This window comes from Lucilia sericata, unplaced genomic scaffold (assembly GCF_015586225.1).
Source record: "Lucilia sericata isolate MDLA Ls3-8-SP2 unplaced genomic scaffold, ASM1558622v1 Contig000228F_arrow, whole genome shotgun sequence".
Classification (NCBI taxonomy): Eukaryota; Metazoa; Arthropoda; class Insecta; order Diptera; family Calliphoridae; genus Lucilia; species Lucilia sericata.
This window is the reverse complement of record NW_023994255.1, coordinates 233,024-258,543: the sequence shown is the minus strand read 5'-3', so window position 1 is coordinate 258,543 and position 25,520 is coordinate 233,024. Positions and strand designations below refer to the sequence as shown.

At 30.8% G+C, this 25,520-nt stretch overlaps 1 protein-coding gene across 1 annotated transcript in view; it reads right to left on the bottom strand.

The window, feature by feature from the left end:
• LOC119602410 (mucin-4-like) overlaps positions 1 to 25,520 on the bottom strand; it is a 268,982-nt gene that overhangs the window by 79,393 nt on the left and 164,069 nt on the right. The window contains 4 exon segments of the mRNA XM_037953923.1: positions 4,537 to 4,643; positions 19,675 to 19,795; positions 19,874 to 20,093; positions 20,244 to 20,318. Of these exon segments, the coding sequence (XP_037809851.1) occupies positions 4,537 to 4,643; positions 19,675 to 19,795; positions 19,874 to 20,093; positions 20,244 to 20,318 (523 nt within the window).

Sequence of the window (25,520 nt, the reverse complement as noted above, 5' to 3'; positions counted from 1 at the left end):
CCAAACTGTATTTTAATAATTTTTCTGTTTAAGCTAAAGAGTAGGACAATTTTAACACCTGTTTCGATAGAAAGCGAAAATAATATGCCTCTCCAACCCACTTAAAATCATTTTATGGACTAAAAATACTCTACAAAAATTTTAGATTATTTTTCCCGTAATCAACAGAAAATTACTGAATTTTTGAGACCCATTTCGAAAAAATCGAATATATTTTATTTTTCAAAAATTATACCGAGGTCATACGACAAAAAATATTTTCTTTTTCGCGTGTTCAGTACATTAATATGCATCGATTGAGAGGTATTCCTACATGAAATTCTTAAAAAAGCTGTTCCTCGGGATACTCTATTGTACATACAATAACAAAATCACACTAAACAAACAACAAAATTATTCAATTTCTATTTGTTTTTCTAGTTTATAATATTAACTTATACATACATTTGTATCAGAAGAAAATATTATAATTTATAATAAGAATAATTTATAATTTTATAAATTTGAAATTAATTAACAATTTAGATTAACAATAATTATAAATTACTTTATTTACGTTTGTCAAATGTAAATACAAATATTTGCTACATAGAGTTTGCAAATAACTACACTTAGCAATCATCTACAGTAATAGTATTTTTTTTTTTTTTAATTTAATTTTCGAAACTTTGTTTTTTGTTTTGTTTGCACTAAACCGGGTTATGTTCATATTAAAACAACCTGGAAATGTTATTAAAAACGTGTTAACACCCGTGTCGCGTCCCCTCAGAATGGATTTTTAAGTAAAACATTTATATTTTCCAGAAAAAATATTAATTAATCAATAATTAATTTTGGCAAACCCTATTGATACTCAGTTATTTTAGTTAAAATTACAAATTAAAAAATCTTGCCTAATTTAGCGTGTATCGCTATTAATATTACATTAATTGGCATCAGAATGATTTTGGAAATTGGACTTTCTATTGAGGGTTTGAATTAATAATGGAGAGTATTTACCATCATCAATTGATGAATATTATTTGTTCTATGATTAAGGTCCATTATTTTCTGAAGAGGGCCTTATATGGGATCCGTTCTAATCAAAATTCCAAAAATTAAAATTCTATATAAAATTAGAGGGAAAGTGTACTAGAAATCTGTACCCCCAACTATTTATGCCAGTGCTTTTAAGGTTTTTTTATAGAAAAACATTTGCAACAGTGTGATTAATCGATATATATACTATAGTACATACGAAATTTTTGGATCATTTGAGGAGGAGTACTACTAGATATTTTGTTGCATTGAAATTAAAGTATAAACATAACATTTGTGCTTTTATGTGTCATACAAAGATGTTTAAAGTTGAAGTTTGAAAGAATAAATTGAAATTTAAATAAAAATTAACATTTATTTGTCACTGTCATAATTAGACTTTGTCATTTGTAATTAAAAAAAATATAAGAGAAATCTTAATAATAAGTGGATCATTCGATCAAAAGAGGACAGAAAAAGGGTGAAAAGGTTAGATAGAATAGAAAGAGATTGAGAATTAAAATCGCCACAAAAAAGATGTATATAGAAGAAATATTTATATTATTGATTGGTAATTGAGAAAAAATGATGTTGCTATGGTTGTGACTTGATTAAGTGGATTAATTACTATTTGGAAATTATAAAGACAATGGCTTTTATTAATATTATTATTTTTGTTGTGTACCTGTAATTATTAATTTGCACGACCATTTTGAAGTCCCCTCAACAGTTGCGTGCTCAGCCTGTTCTAAGGAATCTATGTGTGTATCTGGATCCACACCAAATGTCATCCTTGAAAATTAAATTTTTATTTTTCTTGAGATTTTCTTTAATTTTTCTTTTTGATTTTTTCAATATGTATATACACACATATACACATGTGTATATACATATTTAATGGAATATTACTATTAATTTTATATTTGGAAAATTGCTTGGTTTGGTTCTCGAAAATGTCGATTTTTTTTTGGGTAGGTGTTTCATTAAATTTTCAATTGATTTCATTATGTGTTACAAAATTAAATCTATAATAATTAATTCATACATATTGCATATAAAGTATAATAAAATAAAAATTATATATAAAATAAAAACTTACACTGTGTATTGATTACAACATAAGAAAAATCTTTAGCTGACAATGTGTTCCACACCGTTATTTTTTTCAATTTCTTAAATTACCCACCCATCCAATACTACATACATATATACATACATGTATGTATACTATAAATATTCTATTACAAAAACAATTTTAATAAATCAACAAGTTCTTACCGAATTTCCAAGTACTGCAAAAGAGTTATAGGTAAGTTTTGGTTTAGAATTTGGACTTTATAGGCAGATGGGTCAGAATATATTTAACATATTTAAACAATATTAAACATATCTACAAAAAATCTTCTGGGAAATTATGTTAATCATAAATATTGAATTGTAATTAAAATAAAAATTTTATTACATGCGAAAAACTATAAAAATCTGTGCTCAAATTATCAAAAAAGAAAATAAAAAATAGAGGAAGAACAATTTCAAGAGATCTGATGATATGTTTAAAAATATTATTCGATATAATATGATAGAGCCAAAAAGGTCTGACATTTGTCTTCAAGTTTGCAATGTTCTGATCTCTTTAAATTTCATAGGTAAAATTCAAAACTTAAATTTAGCCGCACCTTCAGCTTTGAAATTAGATTTATATTTCCCCAACAAAAATAATCTTTGAATGATTAGTTAATAGTAAAAAGATGCCAATTCAAATTTTGAATTCCTATTGCAGACCCTTAAAATAATTGAGCCTGTCGTTTCAAGAAGAACACGAGACCATTAATGCGAACATTTCAGGAAAACAAAAATGTTATTTTTATTACAAAAACTATACTTAAATCGTATATTTGCATAAAAATATCTAATTCTTGATATGCATATATTGGCAGTTAAAGTTTTTGACCATGTTTAAATCACTGTATAGAAATTTTCTTGTTTTTTTAATGTGGTTTGTTTGAAAGTTGCCGTGACGTTCCGTTGATTGTTTTTGTGTAGTTAGCTCCTACTAGGGAGTTTAAATAACAAATAAACCGGCAATAGTTCATTGTAACGTATAAATTCTGGAATTAGCAGAATAAAATCTCAAAAACCTAAAATTAATTTACTTAATTTCTACGTATAGAAAATGATTTCAAGTGAAAAAAAAAATAATTAAAAAATGTACATAGAATTGAACTCAAAGAAGTTGAAATTTATAATTTTGTTTTTGTTTTGTTTACGGAATCCTAAAAATTAAAGGGATGCAATTATGAACAAGAATGTGTAGTAGTTCGATCATATGACCCTACCTTACATAATGAGTATGTTAAAATGTGGATTTTTTTATAATAAAGCTTTTATATTGCATCGGAAATATAAATTTGAAAAAGTAATTTTCTGAAGGAGGTTTTATATGGGTTTAATTATAGGTATATTTTTATATGAATTTGAAACTATTATTTATAAGTGTATTATTGACTTTAACGTCATTTTCAGGTGGGGACCCAGACTCATGCTCTTTTCGAAATGACAGTGTGTGAACTCATAAGTATGTACTTACAATATTAAATAATTAAATACTGTATTAACTATGAGTTTAACCGTCCATTTTGTAAACATACAAATACTTATGTATATACATTACACCTGTATCTTGACAACAAAATTAAGTTAATTCTATTTTAGAAACACTTCTCCAATGTTCATCAGCCTTGCTGGTTATTTTTATGAGGCCCATATAAACTGACTACGAAAAAATTAAAATAATCCTATTACAAAATTTCCGACGACTAGCCACAATTATAATGAGTTAATGTTTGAATATAAAATTACTATCATTGTAGAGGAATAATAGGAAGATCCTTAACACTTTAAAACATATTGTGCGCTTGTTTTTTAGAGTCTATGGTGGCAATACTACTACAGAACTATAAACCTAATAATTATACATTTTTAAACTCCAAATTGTTTCAAAATATTTATTCGGTCATTTAGTTAATGAAGTTAAAGGGTTTTCACATTTGCAAAGATTCCTTAATGTGAAGGGAGAATATAATTAATGTTAATACATACACATGTACATACTTACATACATATATGCGTACATACGTACATACATACATACATACATACATACATACATACATACATACATACATACATACATACATACATACATACATACATACATACATACATACATACATACATACATACATACATACATACATACATACATACATACATACATACATATATTTATGTATTACTATTTAATAATATTAAGCGTAAAGTACAATTAATTTCAAATCTTTATATTAAAAAATTTAGTTAAAAAAACACACACACACAAATTAATATAAATTAAGAGACATTTAAGAAACTGAATATCCATATCCATTGAATTACAATACATGATAATATTAGTATTATTTATTAGTAGTATTTAGTAGTAGTAGATAGTAGTAGTAGAGTAGTAGTTAAGATTCAAACCTGTTATTGCTATTTTAGCAGACCATTTGCTGGTGCCATCCAGAACGCTTTGTTTCACCGCTTTCATATGACCTGTATGACTTTTATCCTCTACGTTGAAAACCGTTCTAAATGTGATTATGAGTGATTTCAATTATATTATGCATATATTTATATATGTAAATGTATTATGTTTATTTTAATAGTAAATATTTATAGTCATTAAATGTTCATAATGTAACATAGTAGCACTGAAATTTCATTAACAAATATTTTAAAGATACATTAAATTATATAATGGTGTTCCTAATATAAAAGACTCTAGTCGATTAGCACGACCGACCACAAACTCTACACCAGCCACTAGAAAATCTGACAAATTTGGGGAGAAAAAAATATGCTTGTAATATATGTAGCATAATAATATCCTAATAGTCATAATCACACCATCATCCAAAAGTATTATTATAAGTAAGTCAAAATAATATTAGTAATCAGTATCCTCCACATTACGAGAGAGATTTCCTATAAATAAATATTAGTAATTTTTTATACTATACTAAATTTGCAAACATACGTAAAATAATTCAAATATTGTACAATGTAATTAAACGTTTATAAATTGACATATTACTATTTATAAATTTATCCACTATTTCCGGAAATACTCCCATTAAAGATTTTATCTCGAGGGAGTTTTCCCGTTTTTCCTACCGAGCGCGGCCCCGGGTTACGGATAGGGGGTGGTGATGGACCATCTGTCCTCCTAAAGTTTTAGTTTCACTCAAGCTGAGGGAGGGTAGATTGTCCACCACCTGGGAATATTATATTCCGCGCGGACCAAAAAACTGGAAAAAAACAAACATGGAAAATAAAAAGATTAAAGTTACGGTGCAGGGCCTAAATAGCCCAGTACCGGCGGCAAGTGTTGATCACTCGCGAGTCACGAGCCGTCGTCATCCTGCAATCGTGAGCAAAATACTACTACGGAGGTGGGTACCATGGCCTCAGTGGCGGACAATGCTTCAAGTGTACAGGATGCCATTGGCAAAAATATAGGGGTGAAAGAGAAGGATGTACTCGGAGAGAGCTCTAAGCTACCTCAGCCTTTAAACATAGGTGAGGGTTCCGACTCTGAATCCTCAGATGGTAATAACAACACCATTATAGCAAATCCCAAGAAGGATGAAGTAGAGCAAATGGTGAAAGAGGTAAGTGATAGCATAGCTAAACTACCTATTACTAAGAAAAGACTATCTGGAGCACAGAGGAGGAAATTGAAAAAGATGCTTCAGGATATCATAGTTAGTCAATCCCACGACACTCTCTCACAAGATCTGAGGCAAAGAGGATCAGGTCTCCCGAAGAGTTGACAACTGAGAATAAACATAAGAAGAAAAAGAGCTCCCCGTCTTCTAATACGCAGTCGAAGCCAAGCCACACTTCACTCAAAGGAACCTCAATTCAGAATCCTGCGAGTAAGGTTGACAACTTCAAGCCAGATATTCGAAGACGAACACATCAGCGAAACCAACCTTGAAGGTAAGGGTATCTCAAAAGAAGCCCCGAATAAGGAGGAAGGAGAAGCTAGACGGTGGAAAAGGAAAATAGCCGCCATCGTACGCCAAAGTTGCCAGAAGAAGACATCGGCTATGCAGTTTACGATGACGGAAATCCGACAGGCAAAATTCCAATAGACCAGCGAGTATGGTAGAAGATCTGGTGAACAATAAGATAGCTTCAAAGGGCAAACAATCAATAGAGAGCGTGAGCTGTGAGTTCTGCATGGGCGTGATGTTGATGAGGATGACATCTCACAAATGTGTTAGCACCCTAAAGAACTTGATGGAAAGTATCTCTCCTTCCAGGTATGGCGCTAAGCTGGGACTGGCAAAGAAGAGTGAACTTCCGGTGCTCTTAAAGTCCACTGTCTACATAAAAGGATGGGGCAGTGAACTGGCTAATTAACGTATAGTGGAAATTCTTGGAGGTCAAAATGCTGAGCTGGCTGTGGAAAAATGGGATGTCTTTTACTGGAAAGAAGAACCCGAGGGAACTTTATTTGTAATAGGTATCGACAAGAATTCCATGGCTAGTCTTTCCAAGAATAAAGGTAAGGCTTACTTCGCCTCTAATGCTGTCATATTCAAAATTGGGAAGGTGCCGATTGGAAGGACTGTTACAACAAGCCCCGAAAAGGACACTAAAAAACTAAGAACACAGCATCAGTAGCCCCTACTGATAAGGTTGAGGAGTCAAATCCTAAAATCGAGGAAGTTACCACTAACTCGGCAGAAGAAAGTGCAACTACCCTTTCCAAAATTGGGAAGGCGCCGATAGAAAGGGCTGTCAAAACAGGCCACGACAAGGACTTTAAAACACTTACGACGGTACCCAAAGCATCATTAGCAAGTACTGGTAATGTGAGGAGCCAAATACTAAAATCGAGGAAATTGGGAAGGTGTCGATTAAACAGTCACATATTACAATGCCAGATAAGGATATCGCAGTGCCATCAATAGTACCCACTTCTGTCTACCCGGAGGAGTCAAGTCCAAAGAGCGAGGAGGTGAAAACCAACTCGCTGGAAGACAGTTTAACGGATGACCATGATTGAGGTTATCCAAATAAACCTCCATCGGAGCAAGACGCCTACCAACGCTCTGAGGGCTAAAATTAACACTGGTAAAATACATATAGCTTTAATCCAGGGACCTTGGACGATTTGCAACAAGGTTTCCAACTTTTTTACGCTGATACAGGGTCTTGCCCGAGAACATATATCTTATGCCACAAGAACTTATGTTTCCTCCTCTCAACAGGATTATCCACATCGGATGCAACCGTACTGAAGCAAGGTAGTGGCAACATATATCTCGCTTCCGTTTACCTGCCCTTCGATTCTCCGACACTACCACCAACGTCGGATCTGATGAAACTGGTTGAAGAGGCACAAAAAAAAATAAGAAAATTGTAATAGGTTGTGATGCAAATTCCCACCATGTACAAACATAGTACAAACACCGCAGAGGACAAGCCTTATGGATTTCATTAATACTAAAGTCTTGATCACATTGAATTTAGGTAATAAAGCTACCTTTGTCAATAAAATCAATAGAATCAGAGAAGAAGTATTAGATATAACTATATGTTCAGAAGAGCTTATAAATGTAATTCAGGATTGGAGAGTTTCGGACGAGCATTCCTTTTCTGACCATCGGAATGATTCAAAATACTAAGACTACCACCAAAGCCGATAAAGTTTCGGAATAAGTCTAAAACTAATTGGACAATGTTCGGGACCTAACTAAAGAAACGTTTAGGTCAGAACAATTTTCAATGTCGAAATAAGGAGGATGTAGACGCCAAAGTAGAAGCGTTCACAAATGCCCTGGTTGAATCGTTCGAGGACAGCTGCCCTCTGCGAGAGCGGAGATGTACCCAGGAGAAACCCTGGGTAACATGCTAAGGAACAGATGGATAAGCTGCGAGATGTACGATATAACTATCAGGAAAAAGGTATTTCGCGGTATAACACAGGGTGGCATTTTGTCACCTTTTCTCTGGGTTACCACGATTAATAGCCTCCTAAGGAACCTAGCCGAGAAAGGACATAGACCTGTCTGCTATGCAGACGATGTCGTAATACTTTTACAGGGAAAGGATCCAAATTACTTGTGTAGAAGAGCTGAGGAGGCTTTGAATACTGCCTTGAGCTGGGCTCCACCGAGAGGCCTCAATGTTAACCCGGCAAAAACGGAAATCTGTCTTTTTACAACAAAGACAAAAATTTCTACGTATACTGAACCTTGCTTCCTGGGCAAGAATATACCAGTAACAGACAAAGTTAAGTACTTAGGTGTAATCCTCGACCGGAAATTAAAATGGAGATACCACATAGAAGATAGGATCAACAAGGCACATCGGTGCTGGGCGATATGTAGGAGAACTATATTCATGAAATGGGGTCTTAGTCCAACTATGACAAATTAACTCTATAAAAGTGTAATTAGAACAATTCTAGCTTATGCTTGAATAATCTGGTGAACTGCTTTAGACAAAAAATGCAATATCAAACTACTACAGGGAGTTCAGCATACATGCTGCTTGGGTATAAGTTGTGCCATGTGTACTACTTCAACCAAGGCTCTGGAAACGTTGCTAGATATTCCACCCATTGAAACATATTTAAGTTATGAGGCGGCGCTTACAGCCGAAAGGCTCTTTACTTTAGGCGTACTGGCCAAAAGCGGTTATAGGACACGTCATCAATGTATACTGGACACATTGGAAGGTTATACACAATCATCGGACGTGCCTGACGTATACCAGACGCAGAATATGTCGAAAACTTTAAAATGCTGAGAATGTCTTGCTCAAGCGGAACATTAGAGCCAATACCAGTAGCAATCCGTTGTTACACGGATGGCTCTAAATTGGGGGACAAAGTGGGGCTGGGGTTTTATATTGAAGACCCAGAAACAGAAATATAACACTGCTTACCAAATCATAACACAAGCTTCCAGGCAGAAGTACGAGTAATAACGGAATGCGTAAATTGGATTAGAATAAATATGGCGCCCACAGCGCTTAATATATTTACCAACAGCTAGAAGGCAATTAGGGCGATATCAGGTGATAGAACTAAATCTAAGACCGTATTGGATTGTAAGAAAGCTTTAACAAAATAATCTCCCAGAGGTAAGGTTTACATCATATGGGTACCAGGACATTCGGGAGTAGTCGGTAAAGAAAGGGCGAATGTAATAGATTTAAAGGGAAGGGAGGTCGAGGCAGTTAACCTGACAAACGCAAAACCATTCGACGCAACAAAAGCTGATCTAAAAATATGGGTGAGAGAATTCCATAAGGCCTCTTGGAATAATGAAACAGTGGGTAGAACCACGATGATCATATGGGGTGACCCTGATGAGGGCAAGACGAAAAATCTCCTCAAAATGAGCAAGTCTGAAGTTAGTATGATGGTACGTATTCTGAGTGGACACACAGGATTACGAACACATCTGTGCAAAATTGGACGAGCGGATTCAGACAAATGTAGAGCATGTGGAGAGGATAGTGAAACTCTGGAGCACTTTCTTTGCCGCTACCAGGCATTCGTCGAAGTTAGATCCAAGTATCTTGGAAATGAGGTTATTCCGGAAATAGCATTCCTGACTAACACTGATTGGAAGATTCTTTGGAATTAGGTTCAGGAAACTGAGTTTCTGAACGCTGAAAAATAATGCATTCAGTGAACTTTTTTTATGATAATCTAACCTATCAACCTAACCTAACCTAAAGATTTTATAGTTCTTCCCTTGCATTTTTTGACGAAGTGGTCGACTAACGCTTAAAGTCGGACATATCCTAGGACACCTTTCCTGCGTTCTTTTTCTTTTTTTACAAGAGTCCAATATCATTCCACAGGCAGAAGTTCTAAACAATTTTGTGGATTTGCCTCTCGTTGTACAAAATTGTCACTATTGTTTGAATACCACTTAAGAGCCATAGTGCAATGATGCCAATTTTGTATTCGGTATTATTCTGAACATTAAGCCTCATACAAATTTTGACCCGGAATTCTAAAAAAGTCTTCAACGCAGCATTATCTTTGACTCTGCGCATATAAGAATCAAATCGTTCAACTTTACGTGCTGCTTGTCTAATGGAAGTCTTTGGTGGTCTTCGAAACATGTCTTCGTATTAATTTGCCTTATAAATATCTGTCCGACCTTTTTTATTCCCTATCCAGGTTTAAATCAAGTCTTCCTTATACTATTGAATGATTCTTTTCCTGATCTTTTACGATTTTTATGAATTATATTTTCATTTGGGGATAAGTTATTTTCCAAATTGTTATGATATTTTTAATTATAAGAATACTGAAAATTTAATTTTTCGGACACAACAGCAGAATGGAATGCATTTTCGGGCACGCTACGGCTACTCATCAGAAATCTTCTTGTGCCATATGATATGTCACTTGTAAACATCAACCATTTAATTCCCAAGTTTTTGAAGAATATTGAATTAATAATATTAATATCAGAGTACAAAGAAATATTTGCAAACAAATTCGATAGACAGACGGATATGGCAAAATCATATTAGAGTCTAATATAAACCCAAAATATAAATATATACGACTAATTTTTGTTACAAATGGTAAGACGAAATTAATATGATTTTTCTAATACGCATTAAAATTAAAATACCAAAATTATTAGATGAAACAAATAAGAGTTCTGTATTTGGCTGTGCCGAATCTTATAAACCCTTCACCATGATATGTTAAAAACAGTCAGTACGAATTTTATTACAAAAAATACCTATTGTACCAGTTATATGTTCTCACATACTCCGGGCTCAACATGCATAATTTCATACTTCTGTGCAGGTTCTATATTACACAGTGAGACAAAATAAACGAAAATTGAAATACCTGGGAAGTGATACTATTTTTCTGAAAGGTGGATCTGAGTAGAATAAGAATATGTTTTTGAAATTTGCCAAACACCTCCAAAATTTACGGGTAAAAAAACGGTTTTTCGTTTTTTGGAAGTATTTTATGTAGGAACCGTACTATTTATTAACTGATTAGAAACCCATGTTTATTCATGAGTTAAACGCAACATTGTTTTTAAAAATCCGTTAGCAATTGACGATGTTATTGATCTTTTTCTTAATACAAAACTTTTTCAAAACTGATTTTCCGAAAGATGCTTTATATAGGGGATAGGGCTAAATATGGACTGATCCTCTTACAATTTGGAGGAAGGATTTAGATTTATATAAAAGTTATTTAAGCTGAATTTTATCGTGATATTGATGTAATTAAGAGAATTATGGAATTAAAGTCGCTTTCTTAAGGAGGATTTACTTGGGGACTAGGGTCAAATTAGGTCCAAACAATACAAAAATCGGTGTAAATGAGTTTGCTGTAATCTTTAGTGATACTTCTGATTCTTTAAACAATACGGTCTTATTTGACTCTAGTCCCCATACAAACCCTTCTTCAGAAAATGACTTCTATTCCATAATTCTTCTCTTAATATTAATATCACGATGAAATTCAGCATAAATAACTTTTATATAAACATAAATCCTTCCACCAAATTTTTCGAGGATCGGTCCATACTTAACCCTATCCCCAATATAAAGCATTCTTCAGAAAATCAGTTTATGAACAATTTTGTATTAAGAAAAGGATCAATAACGTCGGCAATTGCCAACCGATTTTTAAAAACAAAGTTGCGTTTTTCTTATGAATAGACAGGGTTTTCTAATCAATTAATAAATAGTAGGTTCCCATTTAAAATAATTTCATAAAACATCTCCAAACTTGGACAACGGTGCATAACTAAAATAAAAAATATGTTTGCTGATGAAATTCACACATATCTCTCCAGGTTACTTAAACGTTATATATGTCATTATAAAGGCCTCAGCTTTTGCTTTCTAAATCCGTGGATAAACTTGAAATCGGTTCAGATTCATTTAAGTTACTGACTTATAAGTGCTTAAAGGTACGAAAAACCTGTTTTTTACCCGTAACTTAAGATTTTGGAGGTGTTTGGCGAATTTAAAGCACATATTCTTGTTCTACTCGGATCCACCTTGCAGAAAAGTAGTGTCACTTTCCAGGTATTTATTTTTGTCGCATAGTGTTATAGAACATTCAAAAAGTACCTTTTAAAGAAAAAAAGTACCAAAAAGTTCCATATTAAAGAGTCTAATTTATTCCGGCTTAATTTTATATTTCTGGGTTCAATATTATAGAAAATTCAAAAGTACATTTTGAAGATCGAAAAAGTACCAAAAGGTCCCATTTTATATGTTCTCACATACTCCGGGTTCTACATGCTTAATTTCATGTTCAATATTATAGAATATTCAAAAAGTACCTTTTATTGGTTCTCACTTAATCCGGACTATACATACATAATTTAAAATTTCAATGATCAATATTAAGTTATCTACTTAGTTAGTTTAAAAGGAGGATGTATATACATTAAACCGACCTACTCTGTAGCAAAAACATGTTTTTGTTACCTCTCTCAAAATTGACCTTGCTTTATTTTAGGATGATTCCCAAAATATATACATCAAATTCCAAGAAATCGGGTCTGTTCAGGTGGGAATCGAACCCACCACCAGACTAGAACACTAACCACTAACCTACCGGAGTCCAATATTATAGAAAATTCAAAAAGTAGGGTAGAAGGGGGATCATTCGCCATAGGGGCACATCTGCCAAAGCGAATAACTTGAAAACTGAGTAATCGATTTTATCGCGTTATCAAATTTTATTTTCGTTTATCGATTATCTATCATCCCTGAAAGTTTGAAAGAGTAACTTTACATATGATGGGAGGCAGACGTGATTAATTGTTTTTCAAAGGGCTTTAAAAATATTTCACTGTGTGAATTTTTTGTGCTAACTTTTTTAGTTTTTGTCAATAATAGCGAATAATAAGACATAATAATATTTTCGATAATATAATTTGAAACCCGAAAAAAATTTAAACTAAACCCCAGAACTGCCCGTGGGGCACATTTGCCCCAAAAAAAGAAAAAATCATTAATAATTTGTTTTAATTTTTTTTGTTTAGTTATGTGAAATAAACAATAAATATCTAGTATATTATACTTTGTTTAGTGAATTAAAATATAAAACAGCAAAATAAGTTTTTACTTTTTAATTTTTTTGGCTTATTTTACTAATGACAAATCTGCCCCATCCCCTTGGCGAATTTACCCCATGGATGGGGCGGTATCGCCGTTTTTGGTCAGTGCGGAAAAGTTAAAAAAATATGTGTATGAGGATGACTTAGGAATGATTGAAAGGGATAAAACTAAAGCCAACATATCTAAGTATCCGAACCAAGAAAAAAATTAAGAATATGTATTGTGGTTTTAATTTGAGGCCGCCTCAAAAAAAAAAAAAAAGTGGCGTATGGTCCCCCTTCTACCCTACCTTTTGAAGAGCGAAAAAGTACCAAAAAGTTCTCATTCAATCCGTGGTCTGCATACTCAACTTCATGATTCTAGACAATAACAACGTAACGTGTTGATCTTTCTTTGCTTTGTTTTTACAAAGAAATAATTACAATAACAAAATTTACCGTATGATTATGTGTGTTCTTGCTGCTTGTATATAATTTCTGTCTTAGCAAGCACGAAAAATCTCAATTTTTGATGAAATTTTTAGAGGTAGTTTTTTTTGCTGATTTTAAATAGCGTTCTTCTCTAAATCATGTCTGACAGAATTATTGGGATCTCGCAGATACATATATGGGGTCTTCTAAAAACTGATTTCTACAGACACACAGACGGACATGACTAAATCAGCTCCGCTATCTATAAGGATCCAGAATATATATATGCTTTATATGGTCGGAAAATAATATTGCAGAAATTACAAACGGAACTACAAATATATATATATATATATATATATATATATATATATATATATATATATATATATATATATATATATATTTTTGACAGAAATATATTAATCCACGTTCTGCTTCATAGAATCAGTTTGTAAATCGGGAGTCTGAAAAGATTTTATGTACACTGGCGAGAAAATGTAATTTGTACACTTTGGTTGGAATATAAATAAAACTAAACAAGTTAAAGTTCTATATTCGGCTGAGCCAAATCTTAAATACTCTCAAACAGCTACTTATATATATATATATTTTTAATTGATCAAATATTTGTAGAAATATGTAAGTTTTCCCATGTCTTAAATAGAAATACGCCAAGATTTAAACAGCTTAAATAAAAAATTCACTGGATTAATTAAATAAATAAATAAATAAATAAAATAAATAAATCTGTTATAATTGCAAGATTTATTGAACATTACAAACGCCATTTTCTTATATATTTTTATAGCGCCCTAAGACGTGCTTTAGCGATATTTAATAATTTGCATGTGTGTGAAAGATTTAAGGAAATTCAAAATACAGTAGTTATACCCTACACCACTTTAGTGGGGAGGATATATTGGGTTTGTGCTGATGTTTGTAACATACAAAAATATTCGTCCTATACCCTTTAAGTATACCAATCGGCTTAGAATCATTTTCTGAGTCGATTAAGCTATGTCCGTCTGTCTGGCTGGCTGTCCATCTAAACCTTGTGCGCAAGGTACAGATCGCAGTTTTCAAGATAATAGGATAAAATTTGGCACACACCCTGATATTTGTAACATACAAAAATATTCGTCCTATACCCTTAAAGTATACCAATCGGCTTAGAATCGTTTTCTGAGTCGATTAAGCTATGTTGGTCCGTCCGTCTGGCTGGCTGGCTGTCCATGTAAACCTCGTGCGCAAGGTTCAGATCGCAGTTTTCAAGATAATTGAATACAATTTGGCACACACCCTTTTTTCGCCCAAGGACGAAGCCTATTGAAAATGGTTAAAATCGGTCCATTATTTCACCTAGCCCCCATACAACAGAACCCCCCGAAAAGGGATTCTGAGCTAATAATTATGTTAAATATTGATAAGCGGCACAACTAAGTTTTATACAAGCCTTGATGACCTTGCCAAATTTCATAGAGATCGGGCCTCATTTGACCCTAGCTCCCATACAAAGTCCCCTTCAGAAAATTACTTGAATGTCCAAAATTACTTATAAACACAAATATCGCGATGAAATTCAGCACAATAAAATATTATGTAAATACAAATATATTTACAAAATTTTATCGGGCTTGGTCCATATTTAATGTCAAGCGAACATGAAGAGTTGTTATTTTGTTATTTTTATTTTATTCTGTCAGGATCTAAAGATGTAAAAAATGTCTTTCAAAATATTTATGAAAGACATTGTTTGATCAGTAGAAATATTTTTAATTATTTTTTTAAAAATGTGCTTTTATATAATATTGTTCTACACAAATTGATAATGCAACTAGTTAAATACGGTAAAAGTATTTTTCGGGGCAGGACCTAGTATGGGAGATATGACCAATTATAGACCGATCGCAAAAAATCTTTAAGTAACATTTCTGTACATAAAATCTATATTTCAGTGAATTTATTTTCTACATCGCAATTTAGTAATAAGTAATATGTGTTTAAGTGATTTTCGGAAGGGAACCTTGTATGGGACCGATCGCACGCATATTATAAACTGATCATGAAAATATATTGAAATCTAATATTTGTGCCAAATTTTGTATCAATAGCTATATTTTTTAATGAGTAATATGCGTTTAAGAGATATTCGTAAGAGAACTTTGTATGGGAGCTATGACCAATTATGGTCCGATTGTAAAAAAAATTCCACACTAACATTAGTGTATATAGGCAAAATTTTGGCGAAATTCTATATCTATATCATTATTTGGTAATATTGTGCATTTAAGTGATTTCTGGAGGGGACCTTGTATGGGAGCTATGACCAAATATGGACCGAACGTGAATAAATTTCAAAATAACATTTTTGTATACAAAGTTAATATGTGTGCCAAATTTTGAATGAATATCATTAGTTGATAATGTGTTATGTACGTTTGAATGATTTTCTGAAGGGGACCTTGTATGGGAGCTATGACCAATTATGGACCGATCCTGAATTTTTTTTTTTTTTTGGATGAATTCTACTGACATAAAACTTTAATTTCGAGAAAATATCGACATTCAAACGGAAGTTATTAACAAAAAACTCATTTTCCGGGAATATGCACATTTTTGGGCCGATTCCATCAATTTTCAACAAGAACAAAGCACCTATATAGAAGCAAATGTGTGATGATTTTCATGGAGTTATATTGCACAGTTTTTGTGAAAATTACATTAGAATATGTAAAAAAGCTTAATTTTTTCGGAGTTTTTTAAAATTTTGATTCATAACTTTTTCCGATGTGAAGCGATTTTGCTCATTTTTAATACCAAACTGCCTAGGACAATAGTAGATATTTTAGATGACTTTCGTTAATTTTTGTTGCTTCGTGTTAGCGCGAGAATGTTTTATACAGACAGACAGACGGACGGACATAGCTAGATCGACTCAGAATATCATAAGGTCCGAGAATATATACTTTTTGGGTCACAGATGAATATTTCTGGGTGTTACAAACGGAATGACAAAGTTATATGTATATGCCCTCTATTGCCACTGATGGTGGTGGAGGGTATAAAAAGCAAATTCAAAAAATTTTTCTGTAATTTTTTTAAATAATATTTAACAAAATGAATTTTATTTCAAAAAGCATACATTTTTAAGTAAAAAACGAACAAAACTAAAATAACTCGCATGCTCTCAGTTTTGCACTCCACGTAATCTTTAGGGAAGGCTAACATTTTTAATATTTTTTACAAAGTTCTATATTAAATAAATAAAAATATAAATAAAATAAACCCGTTGCCCAAGCTCTTCCGAATTGGATGGGGTTACTCATTATTGTTCCAACTGTATCTTCAGGGTTCATCACAATATCTCAATCGAGTTGAGGCTGAGAGATTTTCAATGAGAAATTTTGTCAGTTAAGCCATTTTCATGATTTTTGACATGTGCTCTGGGTCGCTATTCCGCGGAGAAATTAATTATTCCCCAGTATATGCGTTCTTATCCACAAAAGCAAAACGATGAATGCTCAAAATACAATGAAGACTGTATATTGTGGTCGGGACTTTGGACACTAGTAATAATAGAAAAATACAAAATTTTGCCCGCTAAGCTATTTTTCAAGTTTTTTAGAGCGTGATTAAGATCGCCATTCAGCTGAAATATTTATTATTCAGCAGGATTGGCGCTCTTATCCACATGACCAGGATGATGAGTCTACAAATTTGGGATGATAAATCTATAAAGATGGGGTTACGAGTCTGCAAAATGCTTCGATTCTTTCAAAATGGCTGTCTCCGCCCTGGGAAGAGAAATCAAAGGCACCATCGGAAATGAAACTGTAAAACACGATTATGGCATGGGATTTGTTTACACAGTGCCACCTTATACAAATTTTGGATTTGATTTTTTAATTTCATTTTTTATTCCAACTGTAGTGCACAAATTACAAATATTCACTTACATTTGCTCGCCAGTGTATATGCTAGATCCACCATTTATAAATAAAGGTACGGACGATATTTTTAACTAAGGTACGGACGATATGTAGGGTATTTATTTTTTCATGCTTACAAAATATGTCCGTATCGATATTATTATGTACATATGTAGTTATCAATTAAAGAGAATACGAGACAAACCATTTAAATCATCAGTTTTCTCCTGGTGCATGGTGTAGAGTGGTCGGTCCCGTTTTTGGAAATATAGTAGAGAGATAATAGATTGAAAGTTTCATAAGAGCTAAATATTAAAGATAAATAGATAATAAAGTTGAATATGGGAAGCATTTAAATCATTAGAAAAACGGAATGGAAGACTAAAATCGGACTAATATAAGAGTGACATTTTATTGCCTTCTTTGTAATAATATGTTCTCACGGCTAGTTAAATTACTCAAATTTAGTTTTGATTTACTATTATGAATTGACCCGTTCTCATGACACATTCGTAATTCAATTTGATTGATCACTGCCATGTTTTTATTGATTGTATTATTTTTCTGGTTATTTGTTTATTTATTGTATATTATGTATTTGTTTGTTTCCATTAAATGAAATTAAACAACTGATTAGAGAATAATTCGTAAGGCAATTTAATACGTGCGAAAGAGGTTTGCACTTGTTTGCAGGGCTGCTAGATAAATTTATAGAAATATCGGCAATTTTTTTCCTAAAATATCTGTATTTGTCGGCACTTACATTTTAAAAATCGGCAATTGGAAAAATGCACAATTTTGAACAAAAGAAACATATCATAAATTAATTCAAAATCGCAATATTGTTTATACATACACAATTTTGAACCAAAGAAAAAGTCGCAATATTGTTTTTACATACACACATAATTCAGGGAATTTTTATTCAGAATAGGTGTAATAAAAGGGAAAACCGAAACTTTGTTTTACTAGAATAAACTCGTTTAGAATTTGTATCAATTTTGCAGAAAAATGTTAATTTATTAATATTTGTTGAATACTATCCTGTATATTTTCTAATTTTGGTAATGAGTGTTGTTATTTCATACATTACTTGGCAAAGTGGTCGTCATCAACAACAATAATAATTTTTTTTCAATAGGATTTATAACCAATTGTCTAGACATATGTCTAATAAGGAATAATAAGTGGTTCTAGTCCTAATCGATATTAGAAGATTTTTGTAAAAATTTTGTTTTTACAGTTTTTTTTTAAACCATTCCAAATGGTATGATAAAATATGTTATTGATGGATCATTGAGTAAGAGAAAAGACTAATAAACACAGAAAATAACTGTAAAGCCAATCGGTTTTAAATCCGGGAATGTTGTGAAAGCACATTTGTAATCAATTATTTTCTTTTTTTTTCGTCGAACAAAAACCGGGTAAGTGTTCAAAATTAGCTTTTCCACAAAATGTGTAAATTTATTTTCGAACCTTAAAAATTTAAAAATTTTAGCATCCTTAGAATTTCATACATAAATTGTGTTTCATTTTCATAATATACATAAGTACATCTCGATCCAATTACATTGCTGATGTAGCAAATTGTGTTTTATTGTAATGTAAATTTTCTTTTCCAATTTTTTTTTAAAAGCTCCATGTCATTTTTGCTTTTGTGAAGTTTAGTTTTGACAATAAATTCGTTAGAATTGCAAAAAAATCATTAAATATAATCAATTTACAATATTTTTGAATTGAGTAAAAAATCGGCATTTTTGAAGCAAAAATCGGGAAATCGGCACTTTACTATTTTTAGGATAAAATATCGGTAAATCTGGCAGGCCTGCTTGTATGGCGAATCATTTGGTTGAATTACGAATGAGAGCGTAAATTACGAATAATTTTGTCGTGAGAACATACTATAAGGTTTGTTCCCAATGTGCTTAGTATAAGTGTTAATTTATTGCCAAAATTAGCTTAACTAATATAGAAATCAAATGAAAACTCAATTTGTGACCAAATTTGTTGACCTTTTTAAACACAATTACTTTGACGATATTTATTCTGATTTTATTCATTAATAAATATGATATATATTGTATATAGAGCAAATAGGACATTTCACTGATAAACGATTCACTTACCGTATCAATTCAAATATTTCGGGCTTTTCTCTTTCGCGTTGTTTCATGCGTTCCTTCATGGCTGTTATTATCGAATGTGCCTTGTCCTCCGCTCCATGTTTAGAGCTCTTTTCGGCCGCTCCTGATTAAAAAGAAATTTAAATTTTGTATATATGATTTTATACTTGTACATTTTTATATATCTTTCAATAATAATCACTTTGTAAGCAATCGGCATTCAAGAGATCTTTGCATTTTTCATGACATTTAACACCACACTCCGTACAGCGAACTCCTTGTCGGGCAATGCCCCATAAAAGACCTTCACACTCGTAGCAATAGGTGGGTGAAGTTGCAGTCCATAAAACAAAATTATGAGGTGTAGTCGATGATATCGGATAAATTAACGCCTGTAATGCCTTCTTATATACATGCATTTTCTGTGAAAAAATCATAGTAAAAAAAAACAAATATTACAGTTATTAAACATTTCATATACATACAATTTAAAAAAATCACTTAATTGGATTTATTTTGTGTTTACTGCGATCCGTCATACTATATACAATACGTATAAAAGAAAAACTTACCAATTCCTCATCATTCAGGGTTGCTCTAGGTACTGCAGATGTTAGACCTGCATTCCGTTTTGTCGCGGCCATAGTCTAGAAAATTCCGCGAAGTAAAATATTAATAATTAATTTTTAAATATTAATTATGTATTTTCAAAAACTACGCGCAGATTGCATTTAATACGAAAAAGCATAACAATTTTTGCTAAATAATGAATTTTCTAAGGTGCAAAAATAAAACAATTTTTACAATAAAAATTTATTTTTTTATGTTATTAATTAACATATTATAATAAAAAATGTATAAAAAAACTAAAAAATAAATTGCAAACAATATATTTTAAAATTAATATTTTATATGCTACTGTAAATTATAAGCTTGAATTAAAAAAAAATATAGTATATATTTATAACTAACATATGTATAAATAGTATATTTCATATGCAAATTAAATGTGTCTCTGATTGACACCTCTATTTAAGAACAATTTCTGAGTAAATTTATGGTATCTCAAGAAGTAAGGTATTGAATAATTTTATATTGAAACTGTTTTTAATTTATTTGCATTGTTTTATGAGAATATTGAGGAGTGCATGTGATTGGAAAAATTTTAGTAATATTTTTTATTTATAACCGCATAGTAATCTCAAAAGTATCATTCTTGTAATGATTTACAACATATTGGAAGATTAAAATTATTACAAATAAAAATTCCCGATCAATTCACATAAAAATATATTACTTTGAAAGCGTTAGCTCCTCTAGTTAAAAAATATTTTAAATTTGTAAAGGACTTTTTAACAAGAAAAATAAAAATACAAAAAAATCTACTTTATAAAAACCGTGCTAGTGTCTGAGTTAATTTAATTTTTTAGTAAATAAATTAGGGAGATCGATTATTAGACTTTTTCAAAAACCGGTTTTCGGGATTATCAGAAAAATGGTATTTTCAAAAAACGCTGTTCGGTTTATAATTTTTCTTAAGACCGCGTAACCGGTCGAAAATCGAAAAAATATTTGTAATGCCCCTCATATAGAATATTTTTTTATTTTACAAAAAATGGTACAAATAATCGGCTAATGCATAGTAGATTGCCAATGCATTTATATAAAATAAAAAGCTTAATATTACAAAAATAATTTAAAATTTCTATTATTATAATATAATATACAAAAAAGGTAAAAATATAAAAAAACTGTGTTTTATAATTTAAAACCCGGATTATTCGATACTCGGAAATAGGCGATTTTAAAAAAACCGGTCGGGAAAAACTGTATCGATCTCCCTAAAATTAATAGTTAAATAACAAAAAGTATAAACTTGATATATATTTTTACTATAAAACTGTGCAAATAACTATACAAAACTTCAAAATACTATGTATGTTATATGTAAATATTTGGAATTTAACAACTAAAAAATTATAAAACTTAAAATTTACTATATATATTTTAAATATTCACTGTATGTGTCAGATCAACCGATTTGAACCAATTATGACAAGTTTTGAATTTAAAACCATAAAATTTCAACTTCAATTTGAATGTAATCGTAGACGATGTTCTTTAGCAAATAAATCCACATAACATATTTACTTTAATCTTTTTATAAATTCAACTGCTCATATCTGCAGCCCTCCGCAAATTTACGATTTTTGATTGCATAGAAATCCAAAATGCGTCAATTGAAAAACTTTTTTTGGAAGGCAATCAAAATGCGATAACTGTTTTCCAATGGATTTACAATTAAAAGGAAAATTAATAATTTTTGTACATGTGCGACCCAAAAGTGGGCCTTAACTTAGGATAGCAAGACTGCGAAGACGAATGATCAAAAATTACTGCAAAAAATCGTATAAATTTACTTTATTTTACGTTAATTTGCTCTTAAAATGTCTTCAAGAGAAAGTATATACTTATTTAATTGTAATTAATGTTAATAGTTCATAAAAATTTCCTAAAATGTATTATATCCAAATATTTATATTTAGGCTAATTTATATAATATGCTCAAAAACATTGTATTTTAATTTTAAACAACATTATGTTTCATTGTTTTTATAATTTCTAGACTATATTCTCCCTAAACTAATAATTTTTATTACACAATAACCAATTTTTTAATGTTACTAAGCATTTTTTAAGAAGTAAAAGTTCGTGTTTTAGTTTTGTCCGACACTGTACATGTTAAAAATCGGCTACAAGTAGTTTGAGATATAAAATGTTTCCGAAAATTTTTTGTGTAAGACGAAAAAAATTCTCATTTTGAAAAAGTTTGTAACAAAATGTTTAGCATTCTCATATTAGTTCGGTATATTTTAAAACTTTTAAAAATTGTATTAGGGGAATACACAAATATTTGATTTTGTTAAACATAAAATAAATTAGCTCAATACTCTCATAGTTTTGCGTAACTGTAGTTTGAAATTGAAGGATTTCAGAAAAATATAATTTATGACAATAAATTGTATTTATATATGTAAATATATGTAAATATTTATTATAATTAAAATTATAACAATTTGAAAAGATAAAGCACTAGCGACATATGCTATCGTCTTAGTATTAAATATTATTTCTGAGTTTATGGAAAATTAATGCTTATATGCTTAATATTTAGTATTGCTAACTATTTTAAAATGATTCTTCTGAGATTCTTCATTAATTAACACCAACATTTTGAGTAACGCGTGTCCGAAATTTGGGGCCGACAATATTTTACTGTTTAGCAGTATTGCCATAGCAGTTAGCCTTTTTAAGGCTAAATTTAGCCTTTTTATTTATCATTTAGCCTCAAAATTTAGGTTTTAGCTTCTGGCTTTTCTAGCCTTTTTTCCGCTTTCTTATTCAGCGTTAAAAAGGCAAAAATTTTAGAATTTTTATTAAATATTTAAGAATTTATAATAAGAACATTTACAAAATCATTCTGATTTAAAAACTTTAAACGTTTAACTGATTTCCGGCAGGTTCTTGTTCTCAGATGAGCTACAATTTTAGACAAATTAATTTGAGATTCTTATGATCAAAATAAGACTCACCCAAAAAAAAAATATATATTTTTTGGCAATTGTACTACCTATTTATTGGAAGACTATATATGTCGTTATTTTGGAGATGAAATGAAATACAACAAGAAAGAATATATAGTCGTGCGATACATGTAAACATTTTATTGAAGAAAAACCAATTAACTGAAAGAAGCTTTATATGGGGTCCAGTGGTACATAAATATGGACCGATCAATTCAAAATTGTATGCTTAATTTTATCGCGTTATTATTGTTTATGAGTGAATTGATATGAGATCTAACCAATAAGAAATATGGCAGGCTCAACAATGCTTTTAAAATATATGAAACTTAGTTGTGCTTCGTCGTAATTTCATCAAATTGCCTTCAACAATGCGATCCGTATAGTTGCGCTCCTATAACATTGCCATTCACCCACTAAGTTGGACAGTTTCTTTATCGGCTTATTATTTCGGTAAAAATATTGTTAACTCCCTACTAAAGAGATTTATAGTATAAATAGAAACATTTTAATTAATTTTACGAGAATTTATCTTTTTGGATCTATTGCCATTCTAGACATTTCGATAACCATTGGTTTATGGTGGCGAAGGCACTATTTTTCACTTGTGGTATAAAAATGTTGCCTTTTTCTAGCCCTATTTTTTATGCATTTTAGCCTTTTCTTACCCTTTTTAATGTCCGATTTAGCTTTTTATTTCTGAAGCTCCTGACAACACTGCTGTTTAGGTTACAATAAAGAATAATTTCACTTTTAGAATTGTATATATGTACATTAGGGATATAAATTTGTCGAAATTTTTGGCATACCCACAGAAGATGGCCAATGTTGTACAAGTACTGAAAATATGTTATATATGACATTTGGAATCAAAAACATATTTTTACTTTTTTTATTTTAAAATTTAAATATATAGGCATTTTAACCGAAATGTATACTTTTGTCACATCACGACTCGCTACTGCCTATATCTCAGGACTTTTTGATTTTTACGTAAATTTACTATTTTACATCTTTTAATTAAAAAGTCCATAAAAAATAATTTGTTGATCTCATTTGTTTTGACCATATCTCCGATTCTTATACACCGATTTTTTGCTTTTAAACAGCTAAATTCTTAAACGCATATCTAATTGAATTATCAAAAAAATGATTTTAAAACACAGACGGACAGATATTTGGTGCGTCAACTTTTTCAATAACCGGGAAAAAATAATAACGTAGTTTCTCATGGCTTTTAAAGCTCTATTCGATTATGCTATTTCAACTTGCATATTTGAAAAAAATGTCAATAGTTTGTCAATAGGATGGTTGTCAGACTAAAAACTTGAAGCTAAGATTGATTTACATAATTACAAACATAATTTTCAAGAGAGATTCAATACATACCTGATTGAGCTCAATATAAATTCAAAATTTGTCATTATTGAATACACTAACAAAAAAATTATTGAAAAGTATAAAAGCAATATAAACTACTAACTATTAATTTAATTTAAACAACTCGCGCAGTGTGTTTAAATATGTTAATAATAATTATAATTGATTAATGAATTGAATAAGTGTATAAAAAGTTATTTAATTAAATTCTACTGAATAAAGTAACAAAACGAAAATATTTTTGTAATGTGAAGCCAATGTGAATCAATCTAATAAAATGTTAAAACATTCTCAAATTATTGTTTTTAACAAGAATATTTGTTCTTATATACGGAGTTTCCATCTATTTATCACCAATTTGTTTAATTTTAAATAACAATTAAAATTAAATATTTTGAATTTGTGAATTCTGTGACAAATGTTTAACCCAAACACATTAATTTTGACACTTCTTTTTAAAAAATATAATGTTAATTAATCCCGTTACTTATGTTTATGCTTATGTTGTTAATTCTAATAGGTTGGGAAATTTAATAAATATATCAGCAACATCTTTCCAAAGCAACCATGTACATACATACATACATATGTCTACGGATTTAATATTAATATGGGGTCTAGAACCTATGTATGTACTCCGGAAAGCTTTGGCAACAATGCAAGAAAATAAAAAAATTATAAATTGTATATAAAATATTCCATAGCCGAATTTAAATTTTGTATTTGTTATAGTAATTTCTTTTTCATTATTATTATGCTTAATAATATTTCATTATTATTAAGCATCAATGGTCGGATATAACGGGTCTATTTTGTTGTCATTTTGCTATCTTCACCATTATTTACGCTTTTGATAAATAGTCTCTATTAAGAATTAAGTGTATA